Raw genomic sequence first — 23,256 nt, 5'->3', positions numbered from 1 at the left:
TCTACCATCTACCTTGGAGCAAGCCCAAGTTAATCAGATAAATAAGATGAGCGACATGACAAGTTGCACAAGAATGGAAACCAATCAGTGCCTAGTTTCTGTTCCTTTGGCCAGGTCACCAAACTAAGTTTAGTTCATGCATTTTTAATGTCTGAGGGCCATTACCAGGCAGGACACTGCAGAGGAGGGTTCCAACCATATGGTGCTTAGCTTGATGCCATGCATTCATCTCACACATTTCATTACTCCACAGGTGCATCTAAGGAAGCTGGTAATACTTGAAATCTGTACATAAGACAAACAGTGTGTTACATTTATGTATCAGGATTTTTTTTTTATTTGGATTACTTTTTCAACATACAACCTAATGTTAGCTACAAAAGTTGTGAAATGGTAATACTACGAACTGAAAGAGGGGTGGGGAAACCACCCCACCAAGTTTTGATTTCTTCTTTTTCTTTTAAAAAAGTACATTTACAGCTTTCCCCATGACTAAGATAAACCACATTTTGATGGATCGTTTAATAAAACATAGCATACATTTAGAAAAAAAATAAATTATAAAAACATTAAAGAAACTAATACCATCAACAGCATGAAGAACCCTTCATTGTTCATTGTCAAGAGACAGAAATGAAATCTCTAGGCACAGTTTTAGGCATTATAGAGGACACAGAGGCAATAGGTTAGTGTGCACTGTTCTGTACAAAAATACAGTCTGAATAAATTACATTGCTAGCCATAAGATTAAACTTCACTTTATCAGTCAGTTCATTGCATGTTTAATAATATACAGTTTACATGCTAATCCATATATATATATATCTATATATCTCTCACTTATATTTCAAACACATAGTTCTCTCTATATTTATGTCTTTAAAATTTACATGTTGAGCTTACAAAAGCTGAACGTAGTTGTGCAGGAAATCCAAGAGAGGTCCTAGATAGTTGTCAGCACCGGACAGAATACTTTAAGCTTTAAAAATACAAATATCTAGCCCTGGTTGCAGCTTTGCTATATATAGTTTTATGTGTGTGCACGCGCATCTGTAAGTTAAAACAATATATGTGTAGTGTGAGAATTCATCCCGTTAGTGACATAAAGCCAAATACAACTGAGTGCTAACAGTTCAATACAATAATGATAATCATACATTAAAATGTGATCTTTTACACATACAATCAAACACTAAAGTGTCTAATCCTGTAGATAGAAAAGGGTATTTCTGATGTGCATTATAATTCAGTACAGAAATCCTATGCAAGGTAGAACTGTCAATGTTTCAAAGAAGGTGTAAATGAAGCATTAAAATCTGCACTGAGGTAACAGGGACAACAGGGTGGGGCAAGATGTAATCTTTTTCATTCCTTATTTTTTCCCCCCTGGATTTCTTATGGTAAAGACTCAAAAACATTGTACTCATGCTATAGTTAATTGTTCTGATTCTATGTTACAAAAACACAGTAAAATTACCGAGCTGTATCCAATTAAGCCATACTCAGAGTAGACCCACAGAATTTAACACAGCTAAAATAGTTTTGTCCATTAATTTTAAGGGGTCTTCTCTAACTTTGAATGCAATGCTATAGTACTAAAAGAATACTAATAAGAATCCTGGGTTCGCATCTCATAGTGATTCATAAGGTTAACCAATCAACCTTGTCAGTTTGTCACTGTGATTTCCATTTTCTTTCAATGGAAGCTGGAGAATCTAGTCAAGACCAAACTATTTCCCCACCGATCTAAACCATGGGCACAATAAGAAACCTGTATATAATGTGCGGTAAATCAAATCACACAAACAGTAGGACTCTGTGGCACAAGTTGTCAAAGGAAGTTAAACCTATGGAACAGAGTCAGGCCTTCACTTCAGCTACAAGTTACCACTGTTTACAGCTTGAAATAAAATGAAAGCCCCACACTGGCAACTGCTTATAAAAAGATGAAGCTGCCTTTTGTACTATCTTTTCTGGCAGCATCTATCCAAACTCTTAGCCATAAATCTTTCTCAGCACTTCTAATGTTGTTGGATCACAACCCCAATGACCCCTGGCTGAAGCTGATCACATCTGAAGTCCCACAACATCCAGAAGGCCACAGGTTTCCCATCCTTGCTGTACATGAACGAACTTATGCCTTTCATCATACAAAGCATTGTCACTGGGCTCTAGTGCATATGGGAGTATGCACAGAAATAGAGTATCTTATATTATGGAATGAAAAAATGGCACAATCATTGAAAATGGTAGCCACTACTGGGCTTACCAATGCCATAAGCTCCAAATTTTATATTATCGCATATATATTTACAGTTCTGCAGAGCCAAACAATAGCCTAACATCCCAGTCCAGAATATAATAATAATATGCCACCATACTTGCTAAACCCTATTCAAAATCCTTTGGCTTATTTAAGCTTCAGTCACCTGTGAATGTACATTATAGTCTCAGTTGCCAAAATCCCTTTATCCTTTGCTACTGGTGCTGCACATTCAGTGATTCTCCTTTTCATTCTAAACACCCTCCTATCTTTCTTGGATGAATTTATAGCTACATACTTTTTTTTGTTTTGTCTTATCGTACTCCATCAGCTACCTACCACCATAGATAGCATCTGTTGCAGGATGAAAGGTAAGAGGGAGCTGACCACAGTAATAAGTCCGTTCTGCCAGTGTATGTGTAGTGTAGCAGGGGTGGGGAAACCTGTGGCCATTCAGATGTTGCTGGACTCCCAACTCCAGCCAGCGTGGTCAATGGTCAGGAATGGGGAGAGCTGTAGTCCATCAACATCTGGAAGGCTGTGGTTTTTATAGCCCTGAAGTACAGGATCACCACAGATGCACTCTTGCTCCTGAACGTGCATGTTCTTACTGCTCCCTCTGCCTCATGCACATACCTATGTTTGCACACAGAAGGAGTACAATTTATTTTTTATAAAACAATATTGCATTTTTAATAATGGCATGGGTAAACATATTTATCATGGTTTTATGATTTATAAAACATACCTTTAATCTCTCTCTGATTTGCTGTAATTAAAATTACTTCTGAGGTCTTAACATTAAAGAACTATAGTTCTATAGTTTTGAGGACTGTGCTCTTAAAGAAAATCCATGCTAGGATATATCTTAATTTCCATTTAACAAAAATAATTGTTTCTAAATATGTATCTTAGAATTGTATACACTGTATAAAAATATTTTCAGAATTGAAAATACTCAATAAGCTGATTGTAAATAAAAATAAATGTTATGTTGTGTAAATCAATTTAAATTTTCTACCCCAGATATTAATCTTGGGTCTTAAATACTTCATATATTTTCTGCAAAATTTAAGTAAGAAATAACTTAAACAAGCTGAGATAAATGCAAATAATTGTCAGCCAATCCATTACATTTTGAGGATAAAATAGTGATACTGATACTATACTGTTAAATTATAATTTTCGTAACAGCTAGTCTCCTACAGAAAACATATGTTCACTGGATTACTTTTAAAAATAAAATATAAGTGAAACAGCAATTTGCCACATTAGTATATTTTTCTTCTTCTTCAGGAACTTTTGGTTGTGTCGTAGAAAGCATTATTTATTTTAATGATTTCATTTACCAATGAAACTCTGTAATAACTTCCCTCCATTGGGACCCACCTATCAGTATATGTTTTTGAGCCAATTGTTACCATTAGGAAATTAGATATTTTTCTTCTACTCCATCTTAATATCATATTAACTTCTATAGAAGTTTTCATTTTAAAACAATATTAAAGAAGATATCATTACATTGGCCTTTTTATATACATAACTATCATTACCATAGTGCCTCTGCCAAATAGACATCATGGCTGCATTGGGACATCATGATTAACCATGGTTTATCATGATGTGAAAAAGCCAAACTGAAGCCCTCTTCTCTGGTGTAGCTGTGATATCAGATGAACTGATATTTTGATTAACTGCACTTTAGTGTTATGTCTAACCTAAAATGTGGTTAATTATCACTTTGATTTTTTGAAATGAACCAGCTTCATAATCCACAGTTTGCAGGTGGCTTGTTTTGAACAAAACATTATTAGGATTAACTACCGGTACGTTTTGTTGGGTTTTAACAAGACAACAAACCTCAGTTAATAAAAAGCCATATCAAAAGATTTTAAACCACTTCATGGTTCTGAACCAGAAGAGGAGATGGCATGGGGGTCTCCCACAAGTCTGAGGGTTGCCTATGCTCATTCCTGTTATAATAAACCATGGGTAGAATTCCATGTAGTGCTAAAGAGTTTGTTCCATCAGTGCAAACATTTCTGCTTTTCTGATAGGACAATCTCCCATCACGTGCTGTTCTGGGGGTTCTCCCAACTCTCCATAATAGATTTGGAGGAGGAGGGACTAGAGAATGGGGAAAATCCTATTGCATTAGCAAGAGTCCTTGCACTGGTTTCTGCTAACAGAACAGGTAGTTGAATCCAGCTTCATCATCTAAATGAAGCCAACGCCATGTTTTCTAACTTTGCAAGCACTTGGTTCACCCCATCCTAATCTGGCACATCAAGCTTTAAATCAAGCATTTTGAGAAGAAATTCATATGGGAAAGCATTCATTAAAATATTTTGAAGACTACTCAATATTCAGAAACAGTTCTTGAAAATCTAGTTTCATTTCGAACCTTTACTGTTTCAGCCCGCTGTTAGGAATAGGTTGAGCTGACCTATGTTCTCTCTTGATAGTAATACCAATAAACGCCTTCTATAAAAATAGTTGTCCCTTATGGAAACCTTACTGCAGTGTTTGGAAATCAAAAGATGGTCAGGACTAGCACATCTCATGCATGTATTCTCTTCTTTTTATTCTCTCACGGGAGTCAACGGATTCAGTGTCCTTCTCTGCTTATACTTGGTTACAGCCGAGACACAAAGTCCAACCACATAATTAGAAGAATGCACTCCAAGTTTTGACTTCCTGATACCACAGCTGGCTGGAAAATGTGGATCGCCAAATGTACAAACTTGTGTTGTCAGGAAATAGCAGATTAATATGTACTTTCAACTATGTTCGCTTTTCTCAGCATCCAATCATTTAGAAGTTTGTTTCAGCAAAAGTCCCAATGCACCAATACAACATAGTGGTGTAACTCAGTGACCAACAGAGAATTTGAATCATGTATAATACAAAGGAGCGTCTACTTAGGCCAGCTACTCCCTTGCAGGCGACAGCAAATGCAGGTGCCATATTTTCATTCCAGCTTGTTTCTCATGACGACTGCTGCCATCTTCGTCCTCGAGTGGTACATCTTTGCTTACCAAAGGTAATGTATCAGTAGCTTATAGCATTTGCCAATGTACTGATGAACAGGTGTAATTTTTGCCATTCTTTTAAAGGGGTGTTAAAAAAGTTAATTGCAAGAGTTGTAGCCCAAAGTAAAGGCTGATAAATCAACAGGGCAGACTGCTGGACAATCTACAAAACTTCTAAAAACACAGAGTTAGAAAAAACAGGACAATCCTTGTGTTATTTCTTCTTCTTCTGCTGCTTTTTAAAGTAGCTCCCTTTAATAGTAGTCTTCATAGTTCTTAGGGTTTAGGCAATACAGTATGGCACCCCCAAATGAAAATATAGTTGCACCCCAAGCTAGTCCATAGCCCCAGTTGAACTCATGGTATATTCTCAAATTGACTGTTTCGATGAACTTGATTGGATACAGGACGAGACTGCACACCTGAAGAACCACTGGGAAAAAAAGAAAAGGGGGGAAAGGTCAAATATGAGGCTTCATCTATTTTCTTAGAATAAATAAAATGCTAAATCACTAATACTTTGGTGGAGTTTTTGGTGTACGCTAAGAGCATACTACATACAGGCAACTCACAACTTAACGCACATTTGGCTCATGTGCAACCATGTATATGTGTGTGCCAGGAAATAAATAAATACCAGTAATTCAATTCAAACCTGGAAATGGCTGGAGAGAGTGAGAGAGTCCTTGTGGCTCATGAGGAGACCCTCCCTGGAGCCTGAAGAGGATGTCAAAAGGGTGGATGAAGCCCTGAAGAGACCGGAGGCGCAGCAGGGGTTTTTTTAGGCTGCTCAGTCTCCCTGCCTAACAGCTGGTGTGTGCGGTAAAACAGCAGCAGCAGCAGTAGCTGCTGCTTTTCCACTCATCCTCCAGCCTTCAGCCAGGCGCAGAGCTTCAATTCTGGTTGGTCTGGATTGGAGCAATAGGGTGTTTAAAGGGGACGCAGGTTTCCAGAACGGAACTCCCACATTAAGTGGAGAGTTGCCTGCATTTAGAAATGCAATCTTGATTTCCTGCCTGAACTGTACCATTTTCAAAGTGCAATCTTGATATGAGAACAATCTTGGCATGAAACTTTCTTTAAAAAAAACACACAACACTTCTGAGAAATAGAAAAGGTTAGAACTCTGTCAGTAGCATACTCCTGATTTATTTAGGGCAGCTGCATGGTTCTAGTACTTTGAATTGGCTTGGGAATAAATTGGCAGCTGGTGCAGTCAGACCAGGGTTGGTGTTATGTGCTCAAACCGCCTTTCCCTGGTGAGCAACCTGGTCACTGAATTCTGCACCAGCTGAAGTTTCTGATCCATTTTCAGAGGCAGCACCACATATAATGCATTGCAGTAATCTAACCTAGAAGTTCCTGGAGGGTAGATAACAGAAGTTAGGCTATCCTTGTCCAGACAGGGGTTTAGCTGGGCCACCAGCAGATGGAAGGCACTCTGTGCCAATCTGTGCACTTCACTGGCTCCCAACCTGGACAAGGTGGGATTCTTTAGTCATTTGTTTGCTTTATTAAAAATGCTTATATCCTGTTTTTCCTCAACAAGCTCAAGGGGGCTAACGACGTAAGCTACAACTGTAACTTAGTTTTACAAACTGTTGTTAAACAGCAATAAACATTATAAAACAACAGGAGGAAGAAGGTGAAACAAATAGCCATAGAAATAGTATCCCGACAGCAATTAAAAAGTACTAGAAAAAGAAAAGAACCACTTATGGCTCATAAATCTTCCTTTAAAGTGTTATGTGTATAAGGAGAGAAAACATTCAGCTATAGTTTCCTTCATCTTCCAGGTGAACTGATATGATCCAGTAAGCGCTGTAGCTGCTGATGTTTCTAAACCTGAATTTAGCTTCCAATTTATGGGCATAATGCTATTGGAAATTCTCTGAAACAAGTCCTGTTGAAATGACAGAACTAGCACAAAAGCACAGTGGCAGTCATTTCAATTCACATAAAACAGCATTTGTTTCAATAAACCTTGTACAGCATTCCTGGTGGAATGTGCAGTCCATGTAAAATATATTTAATCTAAAATTTATTGAGTCCACACTCTGGTAACCTTCAGGTTAGACTACTGTAACGTACTATATTTAGCCCACAGAGAATATGGCAATCTAAATATAATCCTATGTACATAGACACATATTTCTGGAACAGGGCAATGGCCTGATATTTCAGGGTTCTGAAGAATAAGCCATATCAATTATCTTTTTCCCTTTACTGCAAATCTTTCTTTGCAATAACAGAAGAACACAGGTGACTAAGCTAATGGCTTCTATAAATAGATCATAAAAGAGTGGGAAAAATAAAGTAGGGGATGATGAAGATAGATAATTTAGGAAAGCTCATTTATAATTATATGACTCAATGTAATAAAGAATATCATTTATCAACTAATTACAACAAAATTCATTTGGAATTGCACTTTAAAAATGCATATAACCTCCAATTAATATCTTACATTCCTGACACAGCCATATTCATACCTTCCACACAGTACAATAAAGCTTCCTAATAATTTGTAACATTCAAATATTTGTTTTGAACAGTAAGTACTCAATAAGAAATAGCCTTGATGTCACTGATTATTACCAAAGCAAAGTTGTGCAGTCAAAATTTTATCAGGTCTATGTAACTGTCTGAAAGACAAAAGTTAAACAAAGTCTGTGTACCTGCACAAGTAGTAATAAGATGCCATAAGTAGAGCATTGGATCTGGATGTGGATGATAAATGTCAGCTGACATTACTATGGTTACAATTATGAATTAGATCCTATGGCAAAGGTACCAAGTGTGCATTAGATTATGCCAGGAAGCCCTCTCTAACCCTGTAATGCAGAGGGGGCAGGGGCAGAGGAAGGGGATGCAGTGGGTGCGGTCTGCCCCGGGTGTCGCCACTGAGGGGGGTGACAAAATCCTGGGTGGCACTCTCCTGGGAGAGATGTGGTAGCTTGGGCGTGTGCAGGCTTCACGCTGCCCAAACGGTCCGCCCACTGCCCCCTCCCCCCGCTGTAGGGCAGCAGAGTGGGAGGAGGCAGGCAGTCTCCGGAGGCCCTGCGGTGCACCCCACCTCTATGGGTGGCTCGTCCCACCCCTGGGCATACTGCCCCAGGCGCCTGAGCGGCTTCCTCTGCCGCTGAGGGGTGAAGGATCTTTTTGGCTCCACAGGCCAGATCCTTATCAGGATTGGCCTCGCAGGCCAAATTCAATAGATGGGCAGGGCTGCCCACCTGTCAAAATCCCTTGTATGGCTTTGCAAATCTCCGTAGCTCCCCTTTAACCCCTGACATTAGAGAGTTCAAAGTGAGAATGGGAAGACTTGTGCAGGCTTTAAGGCAACCCCTGTGCTCCTGTATTAACATCTCAGGTCTTTTTTTTTTGCAAAGAAGGAGCCACCCTCTTTCTCCTTTAAACATTGGAGCAAATCGCTTCTCCCGCTCCTCTCAACATCTGTTCCACAGAATCCATGCCTGCTTTATCCTTTTTCTTCTTGGCTTGTAACAGATAACCATGAAAGGTTAGCAGCCTTGGCCTGGATTTGGACCCCTGTTGACTTGAAAGGAACAGTGGTATAGTCCCTGTCTTTGGATCCTGCAGCTCTTGCCAATTATAGGCAGGCATACAATACTTGATACTTGAGTGGGTGGTTGCTGAACAACTGCAGAGTTCTTGCAAATGCGGAATGGGTATTAAGTGGCACTTGTAGTAGTGCCAATTCTGCCGATCGAAACAGTCAAGATAACTGAGCTGAGAGTTTGTTGGACCCTGGGTGAGAACCTGGAGGCTGAGGGGTGTGTGTGAGAGAGAGAAAGAGAAGCAAAATGAATTGATATTGTGTATATATATTAGTAACTTTTTAATAATGCAACATCTTCTTTAAGTTGTCAGTTGCTGCTTTTTTTGTATGCTATATATATATATATATAGATAGATAGATAGATAGATAGATATAGATATAATCATAATTGCTATAATACTTAATATATAATCAATCAATCAATAATCAAAACTTGGTTCAATTTGTATAGAATGCCTGACTATTGTTAGGTGCAGGCTGCTGTGATTGTTTTACACCTCATTTAACACATCTTCATGAATCACCTGTTAGTTTCTGGACTCAACTCAAGCCACTGGTTTAAATGGTCTGAGCACTGGCACTGAGCACTGAGCCAGCAAGTGCCTTCTCTCATGTCATTCCAAACAAATTTTGAGTGCCTTGCCCCACAATTCCCAAATCTTCTAATGAGTCATCCCTGTTATATGATGCATACTTTGGCAACTAAAGCAGGATTCTGTAGTGGATAAATGTCCTTTGTCAGTTGTCTTTCATTGTATCCTTTTTTGGAACATCTTCACTCCACCAAATTGTTAATTTATGTGTATGTTCTTTTGCTGTTTTGTTTGAGTGTGGTTTAAGTTTTATAGCATGTTTAAAGTGCTATTTTGATTGTATGGGAATCTTGTGTTCTCATATGTGCTGTATTGCATGCTGGGGGCAGAGAGAAGTTGGCATTGCAACAACCGGAGCACAAACATTTCTTCTGCCCAAATAGAGCATTATTTTCCCCTGCCTTGTGCTGCCCTAGGGGTTCTCCCATCCCCCCAGAGCTGATGGCGGAGCAGGGAGTTTAGGGATGAGAGGGGGAAGCCCTGGTGCATTAGTGGGACTCCTTGTGCTGGCTATTGCAAGCGCAGCTAATCGGTTGAATCTGGCCCATGGGTTTTATATTGAATTTAATTTGTTCATCTAGGCTGAGAACTAGTGGCTTCCATATTGTTGTGGAATTACACAGAAGGCAACAACTAGAAGTGGCTAGAAAAAATAATAATAGAAAAAGGAAGCCTGGAAGACATTTTTTTTTTTTTGGGAAAAAATAAGCAATTTAAAACTCATTTTTAGTAAACCATTCTGTTGCCAGCACTGCATCAATTATGCTAGATAAAACCAATATATTTCATGAATCTATTTTGCTAATTGCTTTGACGACTCATTGAGATTTAGAATTCTGGTAGCCTAAACTCCTGTGCCCTCTGCTAAACTACAGTGGTTTAACTAAAATAATGGAAACAGCAGGGGGCAGTAGGATACTTCCCCTTATCACTGTTTCAATTCTTGAAATACTAAGGACCTATCTTTCCACCTCCTTGTAAATGGATTTTTAAAATCCATCTAGCAGAGAAGATGGCCTTGTCATTCTCTCCATTATGGGATATCATACAGGCTTACTGTTTCAGTTCCAGCACAGATATGATTGACAGAATGGAGGGATGCTGTGCCTGGAAAACTTCAGGGAGAAAAAACTGTTACTGGCTAACCCAAAGGACACTGAAGTGCATACCAAGTGGTGATTTCAATGCAGATGGTATGCACTGCATTATCCTTTGGGCTGATCTGTTTATGTGGGTCTTTCTTAAAAGTATTTCTGAGCACAAATTCTTTCCTTTGAAGCTTTGCAAAATAAAATATAGGCTTTACAATGTGATGGCTGTTACAAAAAGTAAATCTGACACAATGAAATTGATTCTTCCTGTGAAGCATGGGGAAGATATAAACACCTTTCAGTTTAATCCTATTTATTTTCATACAGATGGTTTTGAGAGCTAGTACTTAAGGGACTTTTACAATCAAATATTTGAAAAGAATAGCATTAAGCTGAAAGAAGGAAGGAAGGAAGGAAGGAAGGAAGGAAGGAAGGAAGGAAGGAAGGAAAGAAAGAAAGAAAGAAAGAAAGAAACCATCAACACCATCAAAAGTTGCTGCATATAGGCTGCAACTTTTTCATTAAACATAGTGGGATTTACTATCACTTAAACATAAATAATTTGCACTGTTAATGGCTCTGTCCTTACAAAGGCCTGGAATGTGGACAGTGATGATTACCCTATATTAAATTTCAAAACTGCAACACTACTAGGTTAAATACCAATAGGCTTCTTGTAAAAGTAATGCACCTCTGTCATACAACAGCATATAGAGTTCATTTGCTCAAGTAGCTGGACTGTGGGTTGTTGAATAGTTGAAAGCTCCATACAGTCCTGTTCATGGATTCTTCATACTGTAGATTATTGTTATTAATATCACACCTTCCCCCCCGACCGGGACTCAAGGTGGCTTACAGATAAAATAGAAAAAGTAAAAACAGAAAAGATAGTAATTTAAAAAGCAGTTAAATACTAATAGAATTAAAACATTAAAAAAGATATATTTTAAAATACAGGTAATAATAATAAGGTGGGGAAAGGCCCAGGAAACCCAGCCAGATGGGCAGGGTACAATAATTATTATTATTATTATTATTATTATTATTATTATTCAGTAGAGACAGCCTACAATGAATTGCAGTGCAAACATGGGGAATGAGCAGTCGTCTCCATATTCATAAGTACAGTAAAAAAAGTGCAGCTAGGATTACAAATCTCCACATGTTCAACTTGGTTTGCGACAGATTTTGGGTATGTACCTATGGAATGGAAGGTACATGGAAGAATGGAAGAATGGAATGGAAGAATTTGATAAGAATGAACTGACACTCTGATAATAACCCTTTAAATCACATCAATCTCATGACTATTTTCACATATCAGGGAATGAAAAAAATTGAAAAAGCCCAGTCTATGTAAAGAACCCCCGGATCACTTGATATTCTTGAATTTTCAAATGAGAAATAAGGGATTTTAAAAATAGCATGATAATGCTTCAGAATGCAAGACAGGTTGAGTTAAGGCATCAATTACTGCACATGAATGCTTAGCTGTGAATGATTTGGCCATTGGTGCTAGAGATTCCTTGTCATGTAAGCAAAGGTTGATCATGCTGTATAATCAAGAACTTCTGAAATAACCTTGGGCAATGATCTGATTATTGGCTTACAATGCACAATGAGTCACTCTTTTCTGCACAAACGTAAAACTACAGCTAGGAAATTCTAGCATACTTCAGAGATCCAATCTATTTGATTTACCTGCTGCAAACAGCATGACAGCAACTGGTCTGTAGAACCGCCTCCGGGATCCCACACAGATAGAAATTAATCCAACCAAGAAAGCTATAAGAATTATGGCGGCACCACCCAACAGCATAGAAAGTGTAGCGATCTGCCAGTCTGCAGAGAGAAGGAAACACAAATAATTGAAAACTAGATAGTAACTCATATAAAAAGGATGTCTATGTAAAATGCAAAAACAAACCAAGACTCCAGTAAACACAAAAAGGTGTTATTCATAACAGAAAATACAATTGCATTCAGACTTTTAAAAATAGCTTTTCAGGACAGTTCTCTTAGTCAGATTAAAGCTGCTATCTGTATGTATTCTATTTTAGCTACTAAAGGAAAAACTGCAAGATTCTGTGTAATGCAGATATCGAGTGCTTATAATATTGACCATTTATCTCTTCACCACTTTCCTATAGCAGTTAATGGGATTCCCCTCCCTTAATTTACAGCACAATCCTATGCATCTTTTCTCCCAGGGAAGTGTGACAGAACTGTAGCTTTAGTTATAAAAGGTTTACAATAGTGAGGAGCTCAATAAAACTTGATATACTAAAGTAGAATGGAAAAATTCATAGTGAAACCATCAGAGGGCTATCTGCAAATTAACACACTCAGGAGTGCCAGCTTGGCTTTGTGATCATGGGTGCCCAGGGCTGTGGGTGCCATGCAGCATGCATGGCCCTGGCACCAAACCTTTTCCGTGCCTGGCCCCTGGGGAATTTTGTGGGTGCTTGGGCACCCAGGGCCCCAGGGAGCTGGCACCTATGAACGCACTTGAATTTCAACAGTTAGTTAGCTAGAGCTATTAATGGCCCAATAATCCTAAGGTGCATTTGAATGATGGGTATAACATGAATACACCAAAACAAATGATACTTCTGATTGAAAACAATTCTATTGTTTCAGATATACTTGTCCAGGCTACAATTTATATTTATTTTAAAGATTTATAGCCTGTTATTCATTGGCACAAATATCAGGGTAGGATACAACATTAAAAAAACACAAGCAAGCAAAGTTCAAGTCAGCTAAACAGAGAAGGCTAAAACGGACACATTCTAAACTTAAAAATAGGAACTACTTCACTTGGCACGAAAATGACAACCATGTCAGACAACGTGCAAGGGGGGGGCATCCCACAGAGAAAAATCCATCTTGTTTCACCACCAAATGAATCTCCTCTAACAGTGGAATGCAAAGAAGAGCCCCAGAGGCTAATCTTAAAACACAGGTATTCAGGGCCACAGTTCAACAGTATGTGGAGACCATTTATAATATAAAATATAATTAGTGAGCTATTTTGCAAGAAAATAGCAGCACAGGGGAACTGAATCCATTCTCTCAGGCCCTGCAGTTGGAACCTGGTGGTGGGAAGGACTGTAGCTCACTGGCAGAGCACATGCTTTCCATGCAAAAGGTCCCACATTCTCCAGGTCTAGATGGAAAAGTCTCCTGCTTGAACTCTTGGAGATCTACAGCCAGTCAGCAGCAACAATACTGCACTAGATAGGTCAATGATCTTAGTTGAGATTCCTGCACTAGGGGCTGAACTAGATGGCCTCAGGGTCCCTTCCAACTCTATGATTTTATGATCACTCACACACAGATAAAAATATAGCTGCCCCCATGTGTACATTGGGGGCGGTCATCTTTTTCTCTTGTTAACTACCCAGGAAGGGGTGCTCTGTCATACCATACTACATCTTCCAGTAGCTTTTTAGTGAAATGTGTTCAATGAGTGCAGGAAGACCACTTGCTAAATGGTCTTTAAAAGAAAGAAAAAATGTCAGGGAGGACCGCAGACCACCTTGGACGTACTTATAATTTTATTTTATTTTTTAAGTATAGGGGGTTTTCTTCCTAGGTTGACTTAGGACAGGACACCACTGGCTTCTTTGCCTCACACAGAAAAATGTATTTGGTGAGACTAGGTAAGGACAATAATTTGCAACAAATTAGACTACAGGATTTTGTGCTTTGTGTAGACAAAAGTTTTTTTATACTGTATAACTTTGGGAACTTAGTTTGCACGCTCTCCAATCCCACAGTTGTATTAATTTTAAAACAGGACTTCTCGGCAAAAGAAATAGGGCATTATGTTATATAATTGATGGCACAAAATCAGGTTAAACACAATACACCAAATAATCTTGGGCTGAGATTTTCAAAGCCAATTTAATGAGTGTGGTGAATTAAAATCCCCCAGCTAATTTAGAATTTCTTAATGCAAGAGTTCTAAAGGCTCTTCAAGCTAATGAAATGTAGCAAGAGCTGAGGCAAGGGTAGAGCTGCTCTCAAATTCAAGAGCAAATTCTGTCACACATGTGTATAATATTTATTTTACTTTAGAAAGAGAACTGTAGGTAGTGGAATGTTTTATGCAACCCCCCCCAAACCAAAACACTCAACACACCAGAACAGAACAGTACTGTACTGTTAAACAGAGAGATGTAAGTACCATATTTTTTGCTCTATAAGACTCACTTTTTCCCTCCTAAAAAGCAAGGGGAAATGTATGTGCGTCTTGTGGAGTGAATGCAGGCTGCACAGCTATCCCAGAAGCCAGAACAACAAGAGGAATTGCTGCTTTCAGTGCACAGCGATCCCTCTTGCTGTTCTAGCTTCTGAGATTCAGAATATTTTTTTTTCTTGTTTTCCTCCTCCAAAAACTAGGTGCATCTTGTGGTCTGGTGCGTCTTATAGAGCGAAAAATATGGTAATTGAAGGCTTATGAAAGAATTCAACAAAACTTTCTTTGGTTCAAACAAGTCCTATTTGGATGCTCAAGTTATGTATGATTAACATCACATGAGGCACCCTGCACCAGCCACTTCCCAACACTATCCAAATGTTTGGGAGGAAGTCTGCAGCAGGGCAGCATAACCAAAAGCAAGTAGGGTGTCTCTTGTGACCTCAAACCCTGGGTGCTTAGTCTGTAATCACTTTAGGATTGGGGGGGGGGGGGGGCTGGGCAAGAGTATCTAAAAGGTATGAAAATGAGCCATGCATAAGATTTAACTTAATTCTATATGTGAAGCTGTAATGGAAGTGTGGATAATTGCATAGTGATACATTCATTGTGGTCAATTTTTATTACAACTGGAGTGGAGAAAATTACCCAACACATTACAGTATATCAATACCACACTGTTAATACATGAATACAAGTTTTAAATAGAAAGAAACAAGCCACTACCTTTGACATGTGATAGTCTTACATAAACAGATACAGATCCCCCAACTCCCCCACTCAAAAAAGAAAAGAAAAGAAAGAAAAGCATATTGAATGAAATCATGGTAGGAGGGACATATGGTGAATTGGTGATAGCCAGTTCACGGATAAATGATTAATCAGTATACCTTTGCTTAAGAGTCAATTCTCTAGTATCCCATTGAATGAAATGGACTTTTTCACACCTGCTTGGAAGAAAAGTCCTCAGTCAAATCACTGTACTCCTAACCTTCATGGACAGTGTTGGAAACAACACAGTCCCCAGTCTCTAGCTAGCATTGGGGAGGGGCCTGCCTGAGTCATAATGGTAGGGGTGCATTTAGTGAAAATGACCCTGCTCTCCTGCCTCATAACTGACTGGCAAAATAGGTCTACAGTAGCACAGGAATGCAATATATATGAAATGTATACTGAGTAAGGTCACTGCATGCAGGCCACTTTTCCTGTGGCAGCTGATTTAAACTATCTTCAAACTGTGTCCCTTTGTGGACTTACAGGCTCTTTTTTGTAGTTTTGTGGCAGTACAATGAGTTACTGGTAATACACAAGAATGTATCATGCATACCACTCCTAACTATGGAAAGTATCTGGATTGCTGGCTCAGATAGAACAGATCTAGTTTATGTCACAATTAACATTCTTTTATTCTTTTAATTTATTTTTTCCTTGTTCTTCATCTAGGGAACCTTAGAGCAGATAACGAAAGATTTAAAAATACAATAAAACAACATTAAAACTGAAGAGTATAAAACAGCTTTTGAAATAAATTAGTGACAGCTCGGTTGAAATGCAAGAGAAAACTACAATATGGAAAATGCCTGAGCAAAGAAAAATGTTACACCTGACTCTGAAATGACATCAAACTTGACATGAGGAAAGTCTATCTGGGGAGAGAGCTCTAAAACTTAAAAAAGGTACTGGTTCTAGGTCACTATCTGCTTCATCTCTCATGGCAGATGCACTCAAAGGAGAGTCTCATGAAAAGATTTCAGTGTCCTGGCACAAGACAGTCCTTGTAGCCTTTAAATGTAAGAACCAGCACTCTGAATGGTGTCTTGAAGTAGACTGGGAGCCAATACTGTTATTTAAGACTGGCAAGATCTGTTCCAAATACCCAGTTTCAAGTCTGCACTCTAACAACTGTTTTGCACCAACTGAACCTTCTGGGAAGTCTTCAAATGCATGTACAGTAATCGCTAACAGGAACTGCTCTGCAACTGCTGTTATCATTTATACGCACAACAGCCATGTAAGATAGATGAATTAAAAAGGTAGAACTAATTCATTTTTATACAAATCCAAAGAAATTATGATCCAATTATTAATGGGACCTAAATTAGTCACAACAAACTTGTCCTATTGATTTCAACAAGTCATAAGCACGGAATTCTCTGTATTTGGACCAATATATTTTTAGCACAAAGTTATGTAGGTTATCAGATGAAAGTTAAGTATTGAATGTACAGCAATAGACTCTTGTTCCATTTATTTCATTATACAATAAGATCACAGCTAACTGTACATCTGATAAGCTTCCTAAACTGGGCTGAATGGTGGCATTGCAATATAATGGGAGTTTGTGGTGAAGCCAACAGTCTTCCCAAGGGTTCAGCAGGAACTCAATAACGCACTCTTCATTATGTTAAAGCAGATTAAACAGAAGTTTGTTACATCCATACACAGTGAGCTTACAATCCCGGATTCAAAATTTCAGAACAAGTAGTTTTAATAGCTACATTTTGACCACACTGAAGCATCAGAGCCCTACAAAGCAAACTGTCTGCTTTACAAATATTTACAAGAACTTGTTTCAAACTTCAGAAATACAGATTCTCATTGCTGTCACTGATAACTCTAAACATGTAGGCAATCCCAATGCAAGAAATATATAAATCTGTCTTTGTGCTATGAAGCAGATTGAAGCCACTAATGTTTAGAACCTGTGTACATAAAGGACTCGCTCTGATGGCCATTCCTTAGCGTAAGACACTATGACCCTTTTGTGAAAAGGCCCATGTGAATTAACAGGGCAGCAGGTCTGTGTTGTTCACACCCCTAGGGTTGCACAGCTCCTTGGCTTTGTCCCTGATATCCACACATTAAATGGAAAATTTTGACCAATGGGTCTAATTAGCCGACCCCAGTTGGCCCATGAATCTGCTTTGGCCATACTGTGCCCACCTGCCCTATACATGGTATCACATGTAATTTAATGTGTGGAGTAGGTGAAGATGCTTCTGGGCCAAAGGGACTTGAGCAGTGTTCCACAACAACCAGCTGATCACTGATGCAGACATAAACAGGTTATTATGGGACATCATTATGATGGATAGTTGGGCAAACACAGCCACCTGTCAAGCCACAGGGGATAGGAAAGATAAGGTTCTGGCCCACAGACCACATTCAGTTCCCCACTTCACGTCTACATGTTTGGATCTTTACAGACCAGGAGCAATCCGACCCTAAAGCGCAGGTACTGCTGCATGGGTCTACTGCCCCTTTAATTGGGCAGAGACATTGTGTTTAACATATGATGGGACTTTTCTGAGATGAGTTTTCCCTTTAGTTTTTTGTGCAGGGAAATAGTTTACCCAAACACCAACATATGGTAAGATCATCCAGGAAATTAGTATTTGGGCTGGAATCCTGACCTGTCAGTAAGCCCCACTGAACCCAGTGGGAAATTAGACATGCATAGGATTCCATTGTCAGTGACTTAAAAAAATATATCTGCTGGTTATGTGAAGAAAATATTTTGCTGATTAAAAAAAGGGGGTGATGACTTACATAGGTCTGATCTGTTTTAAAATGCAGTCGCAGCCTGATTCTGTACATCACTACCCAGTGTGATTTTCACAGTTGAACATAGTAGTTATTACATCACTTGTCAGACTTTCCAGCACACTAGAGTATACAAACCTTTGCAATTTAAAATATAATGCTGCTTTAGTACCAGACCAAAATATAATTTTTAGAACTATTTCTATTGATCTTCTATGTTTCAGCAGAAGATGATTTCTTGGGTAAATACATTTTCTTACTAAGTGGTTGAATCTAAAGTATAATAACACTAAGAAACATAAGTTCAATGAAAGTGTACTTATGATGCTTCAGTTCTTTCCTAGAATGAGAAAATGTTTTTTCCCCCCTGAATGGAACTGAAAATAAGACATGATAATCTATGGCAGCTATTTCAAAAAACTGATGCAAACCTAGTTAATTCTTTTGGATAGCCACAAATGCTTTAAGCCGAGAAATGGAGAACTAGCATGGCCAAAGGTTGGGGTGATGGAAGTTAGAGGCCAACAACATCTGGAATGTGATGGCCATCAGCTTGAATGGCTTTAAAAGAGGATTAGACAAATCATGGAGGATATGGTTGTCACTGGCTACAAGCCCTACCTTCACTGTCAGAGGCTGAATGCGTCTGAATACCAATGGCTGGAAATCATAGGAGGGAAGAGTGCTGTTATGCTTAGGTCCTGCTTGTGGGTTTCCCATAGGCATCTGGTCAGCCATTATGGGAACGGGATGCTGGACTAGATGGGCCAATAGTCAGATCCAGCAGGCTCTTCTTATATTCTTATGGAAGGCCACAGTTTTCTCACTCCTGTTTTGTTTTATGCAATATCTGTCTTCACTTACATGGGATAAATTGGGAGAGGAGAAAGTATCTTTTTTTGTGACAGTGTCAATGAACAATCATTATTTTTCTAGTTAGGATTCAGAAGTGTAGCCAGGATAGTCTGAATAAAGGCAGGCTCAGAAAATACTGTGGTATCCTTGGAAATAATTCACCACCACCACCGAAGAAATGTTCCCCTGCAAAAGGGTTTTATTGCAACACCTTAACACTGCCTGCAATCCTCCTGAATGGCATCATACAGGTATAAAATAGTATCACCATCTTCAGAGACTGAATTACAACAACTTAAAGTAGAACAGTAAAATTAAAAGAATGTTTCACATGATGTACAACAAATTTATTATCATGCTTGCAGAAGGGTAATCAAATTTCCTGAGCAAGGTCAGTATTTGGGGGATAGGAAGAAAGGAAATATTTCATTCCCTTGTACCACAATTTCAGACCTTCTTTCCCTTTCTCATGCCACTATATCCACCTCATGTCAGTAAAACAGTTGCCCATTCTCTCCTTAACAGGATAAAAGAGTATTCATCGTGATGTTGGTGGCTATAACAACCTCAGTGATTCCCCATTGTGATGTCTTGTTTTGTAAGATTAGATTCTCCAAGTGCAAAACAAAAAGGCCTGGTTCACACAAAACACTAAGACAAGTTAACCATTAGTTGCTCCCTCAGACATTCATGGATTGTTTCTCCAAACTTTGATTTGTTTCCCAGCTGCTCTTGCCTTGTGCCTTTGTACTTTGGTGAGAGTTTGAGGTTGATGCTGGATTCACATGCAATGCTAAGTCATAGTAAGAATAGCCAAGGTTTGTAAGCAAACAGTACATGACTTCCCATTATGCTGGCAGTAAACAAACCATAGGTGAGCTGCTGGAGTGCGCTCAATAAACCTCCATGCTATATTGAACTTCCACAACAAATCAGTTTAATCTAAGCAAAATATCACAATATCCTACCTTTCACCTCACACTCTACTTCTGTATCAGAGTGTTATTAGAATTTAAACATTCATGCTGTTGTTTCTTACTTCTTTCTGCACTTCTACACAAACAATAGAAACCTCCACTTTCCACAGCTCCTTTAGGAGGAAGGGGGATATAAAATGAAACAATAATAATAATGCCTCCTTCTGTACCTCTTTGTTACTGCCCCCTACCAATCGCCTATCTAGTTAGATAACTGTCATTTAAGAGAAGGCTGACAATTAAACCATATTAATATACCCAAAGTAAAAACACACAACTGTACTATGTAAATACCCTAAAATCTGAGCCACTCTTTATTCTCAGAAAGTGGGGTGGGACACTGTGTTTCTCCTATAATACAGTACAGAAGGTACAAATCAAGAAAACCCAAACCATTATATAAAATTTTGGAAACTTCAAGCAACACAGCATGCAGTATTTTCACTGCTGCCTTGTGTGTTCATATGGGAGTCTGTTGAGGTAGCATAATAATTTGTGGCGGGAAAGGCACTTTTTATTTGGGAGCCAACTTTAAGCAACCTATTTTCTTTGATAGCCAAAGCCCAGTACCTTTCCCCAGACTCAGCCAATAAGAATACTGAAGGTGTGGATCACTGTAGCCCTAGCTAAACCCCTTAATTCTATTCTTTGTCAGCTGTCTTTGGCTGTCACACTTTGTTGCTCCTGCCTTTCCACCAGTGATGTGGGCCTGAGGAAAACATCTCCTCTGAACTGGGTATTTGTATGGGGAGAAAACACTGCATTAGCAACAGTGTAAATATCATGCCTGATGCAAACTCATTAATGATGACTTTTGTCCCCAGCAGATGTGATTTGCTTTAAAAACAAAAAACAAAACCCTGCATATTAAGTGCAAAGCCACATTTAATATCACATCTAGTTTGGCCCTTATAACTGTGGGGAGTATCAATTCCATAGACAAGTTTTCCTATCATTACACTGAATGAAGGCATTTGGGGTCAACTTTATTCATGCCTTAGTAACTTCCATGATCTCTTTCAGCTATTTAGTTTTATCTTATTGATTTCATGTGTTGTGTTTGTCTGCCCTCCAGCATTCCCCTCTCCGCCCCCCCCCCCGATTTGCTGCTTCTTTTTCTTGTTACTGTGCCTCCTCTATTTTCATAGTTACTGCTCTTGAAAATCAACCGTAGCCACATTTCAAAATATTCAATGTAAATAGTTTCTGTCAAAATTTTATTTTTACTTGTCTTAAATAACATTTTATTTATTTCCAAGTGTCATAACTAGGCATCGGGCAAACCAAGCATCATAACCAAAGTGGCACTTGAAATGTATACAATAGATACAATGCATGGATATACCCTCTTTGCACACACTGGCCTCACAAGCTAGAGAGCTGAATCTTAAGAAAGTTACAGGATAAGTTGGCCATACACTTTTGGCAAAGCCCCTCACCAAAGACTTATGAGTAAACTTAGCCATGGGGATAAGAGAACATGTCCTCTTATAGACTGGAAATGGATTAAAGAACAGGAAGCAGACAGACGGAATAAATGGATAGTTCTCACAAGGTAAGGTATAATAAGTTGGATTCCCCAAGGGTCTATATTGGGTTTTAACTTGCTCATTAATGACTTTTAGTCAGGGGTGAGCAGTGAGGTGGATGAGTTTACTGACAACACTGAATTATTCAGGGGGTAAAAACAAAAAGGGATTGGAAAGAGCACCAAAAGGTTTTCTCCAAACCAGGTAAATGGACAATAACATAGCAAACACACATTAGTAGAAGTATAAACTGGCACACAGTGGGACAAAAAATACACTGATGAGGTCTGAACTGGCAGTGGCTGACTAGGAAAGGGATCTTGGGAGTTGTGGTGGATAGCTCAGTGAAAATGATAACCAAGCACACAGCTTCTGTGACAATGGTTAATTCCATTTTAGGGATCATTAAAGAAAGGATTAAAAATAAAACTGCCTGTATTGCAATGCCTTTATACAAATCTATGGTATGATCACACCTCAAATACCATGTACTGTTCTGATCACCTCATCCTAAAAATAATATTGTAGATCTAGAAAAAGTGAAGGTGGACAGCAGTCGATACTATCAGGAGGCTGGAGCAGTTCCCTTTTGACGACTAGTTATTTAATTAAGGGGACATATGATAAAGGTGTAGAAATTATTCATGGTGTTGAAGAATGTGGACAAAGGTATGTTTTTCTCCCTGTCACATAGTGCTAGAACTTGGGGTCATCCAATGAAGCTGGGTAGTGAGACAAAGTTAAACTATAGAATTCTCTACCATAAAATATTGTTATCTTGTGCTCTGTAGCATTTGCAGTTCTCTCTAGTTCTCTAGCGCTGCAAACTTGGAGAACGGTTCAGCAAGTGGTCATTCTCATTGATTCCAATGGAAGAGAGCCATGTGGGCTCACTTTTCCACTGAAATGTATAAAGTGCTAACTTTGGATGGTTTGTGTCCTAACTTTCTATACTCTCCATTTCTCCATCGGAGTCAGTAATGACTGAAGGGGCTTCTGTGGAATGCCACCTGTTACTGTTTCTCATTTTGACAGTGATCCAATAATTACTATTCCTTATATCAGTGCTTTCCCCCCCAGGAGAATTCAAGGGTATGGAGTACCAGCACCTTGTTGTTGTTGTTAAAAAGTGTGGCACTTATTGTAAAAATTTCATGGTGAGTACCAGCATCTATTTTTCTAGGAAAAAACACTGCCTTATATTAACTGAAGAAGTCAATATTCCATAAGCTAGCACCTACCTCCTCCCACTGATTATGAATATGAATCCTACCGCATCATCTTTTGCAACTGAGTATGAGTCAAGGTTACAGTCCACTTGATTCTAAATATAAACCTCATAAAATATTTAGACTACTTATATTATCACTAGCAGTAAAAGCATCCTTTAAATTCCGGAAGCCCAATTAAAAATATTTAAAGGAGAAGCAGGCATTAAAATTTTAAATGCTGCAATATACAAAAGCAGTAACAGCAAGATAAATTAGTTTAGGATACACTTCACTGAAGATTTCTTCCATGCTTAGAATAAAACAAAACTGAATACAACAGTTGGCTTATAAAACAAAACTGAATACAACAGTTGG

At 38.7% G+C, this 23,256-nt stretch overlaps 1 protein-coding gene across 1 annotated transcript in view; it reads right to left on the bottom strand.

Moving 5' to 3' along the window:
- Positions 1 to 308: 308 nt before the first annotated feature.
- Positions 309 to 23,256, bottom strand: part of TMEM47 (transmembrane protein 47) — a 30,457-nt gene continuing 7,509 nt past the window's right edge. Inside the window, exons 2-3 of the mRNA XM_081003483.1 lie at positions 12,264 to 12,404; positions 309 to 5,728 (exon numbers count right to left, since the gene is read on the bottom strand). Coding sequence (XP_080859609.1) covers positions 5,550 to 5,728; positions 12,264 to 12,404 — 320 coding nt within the window. The 3' untranslated portion in view covers positions 309 to 5,549. The remainder of the gene's footprint in view (positions 5,729 to 12,263; positions 12,405 to 23,256) is intronic.

The sequence above is a fragment of the Podarcis pityusensis genome (genome assembly GCF_964106645.2).
Source record: "Podarcis pityusensis genome assembly, chromosome: 4".
In the NCBI taxonomy this organism is placed as follows: Eukaryota; Metazoa; Chordata; class Lepidosauria; order Squamata; family Lacertidae; genus Podarcis; species Podarcis pityusensis.
This window is presented reverse-complemented; position numbering and strand designations above follow the sequence as displayed.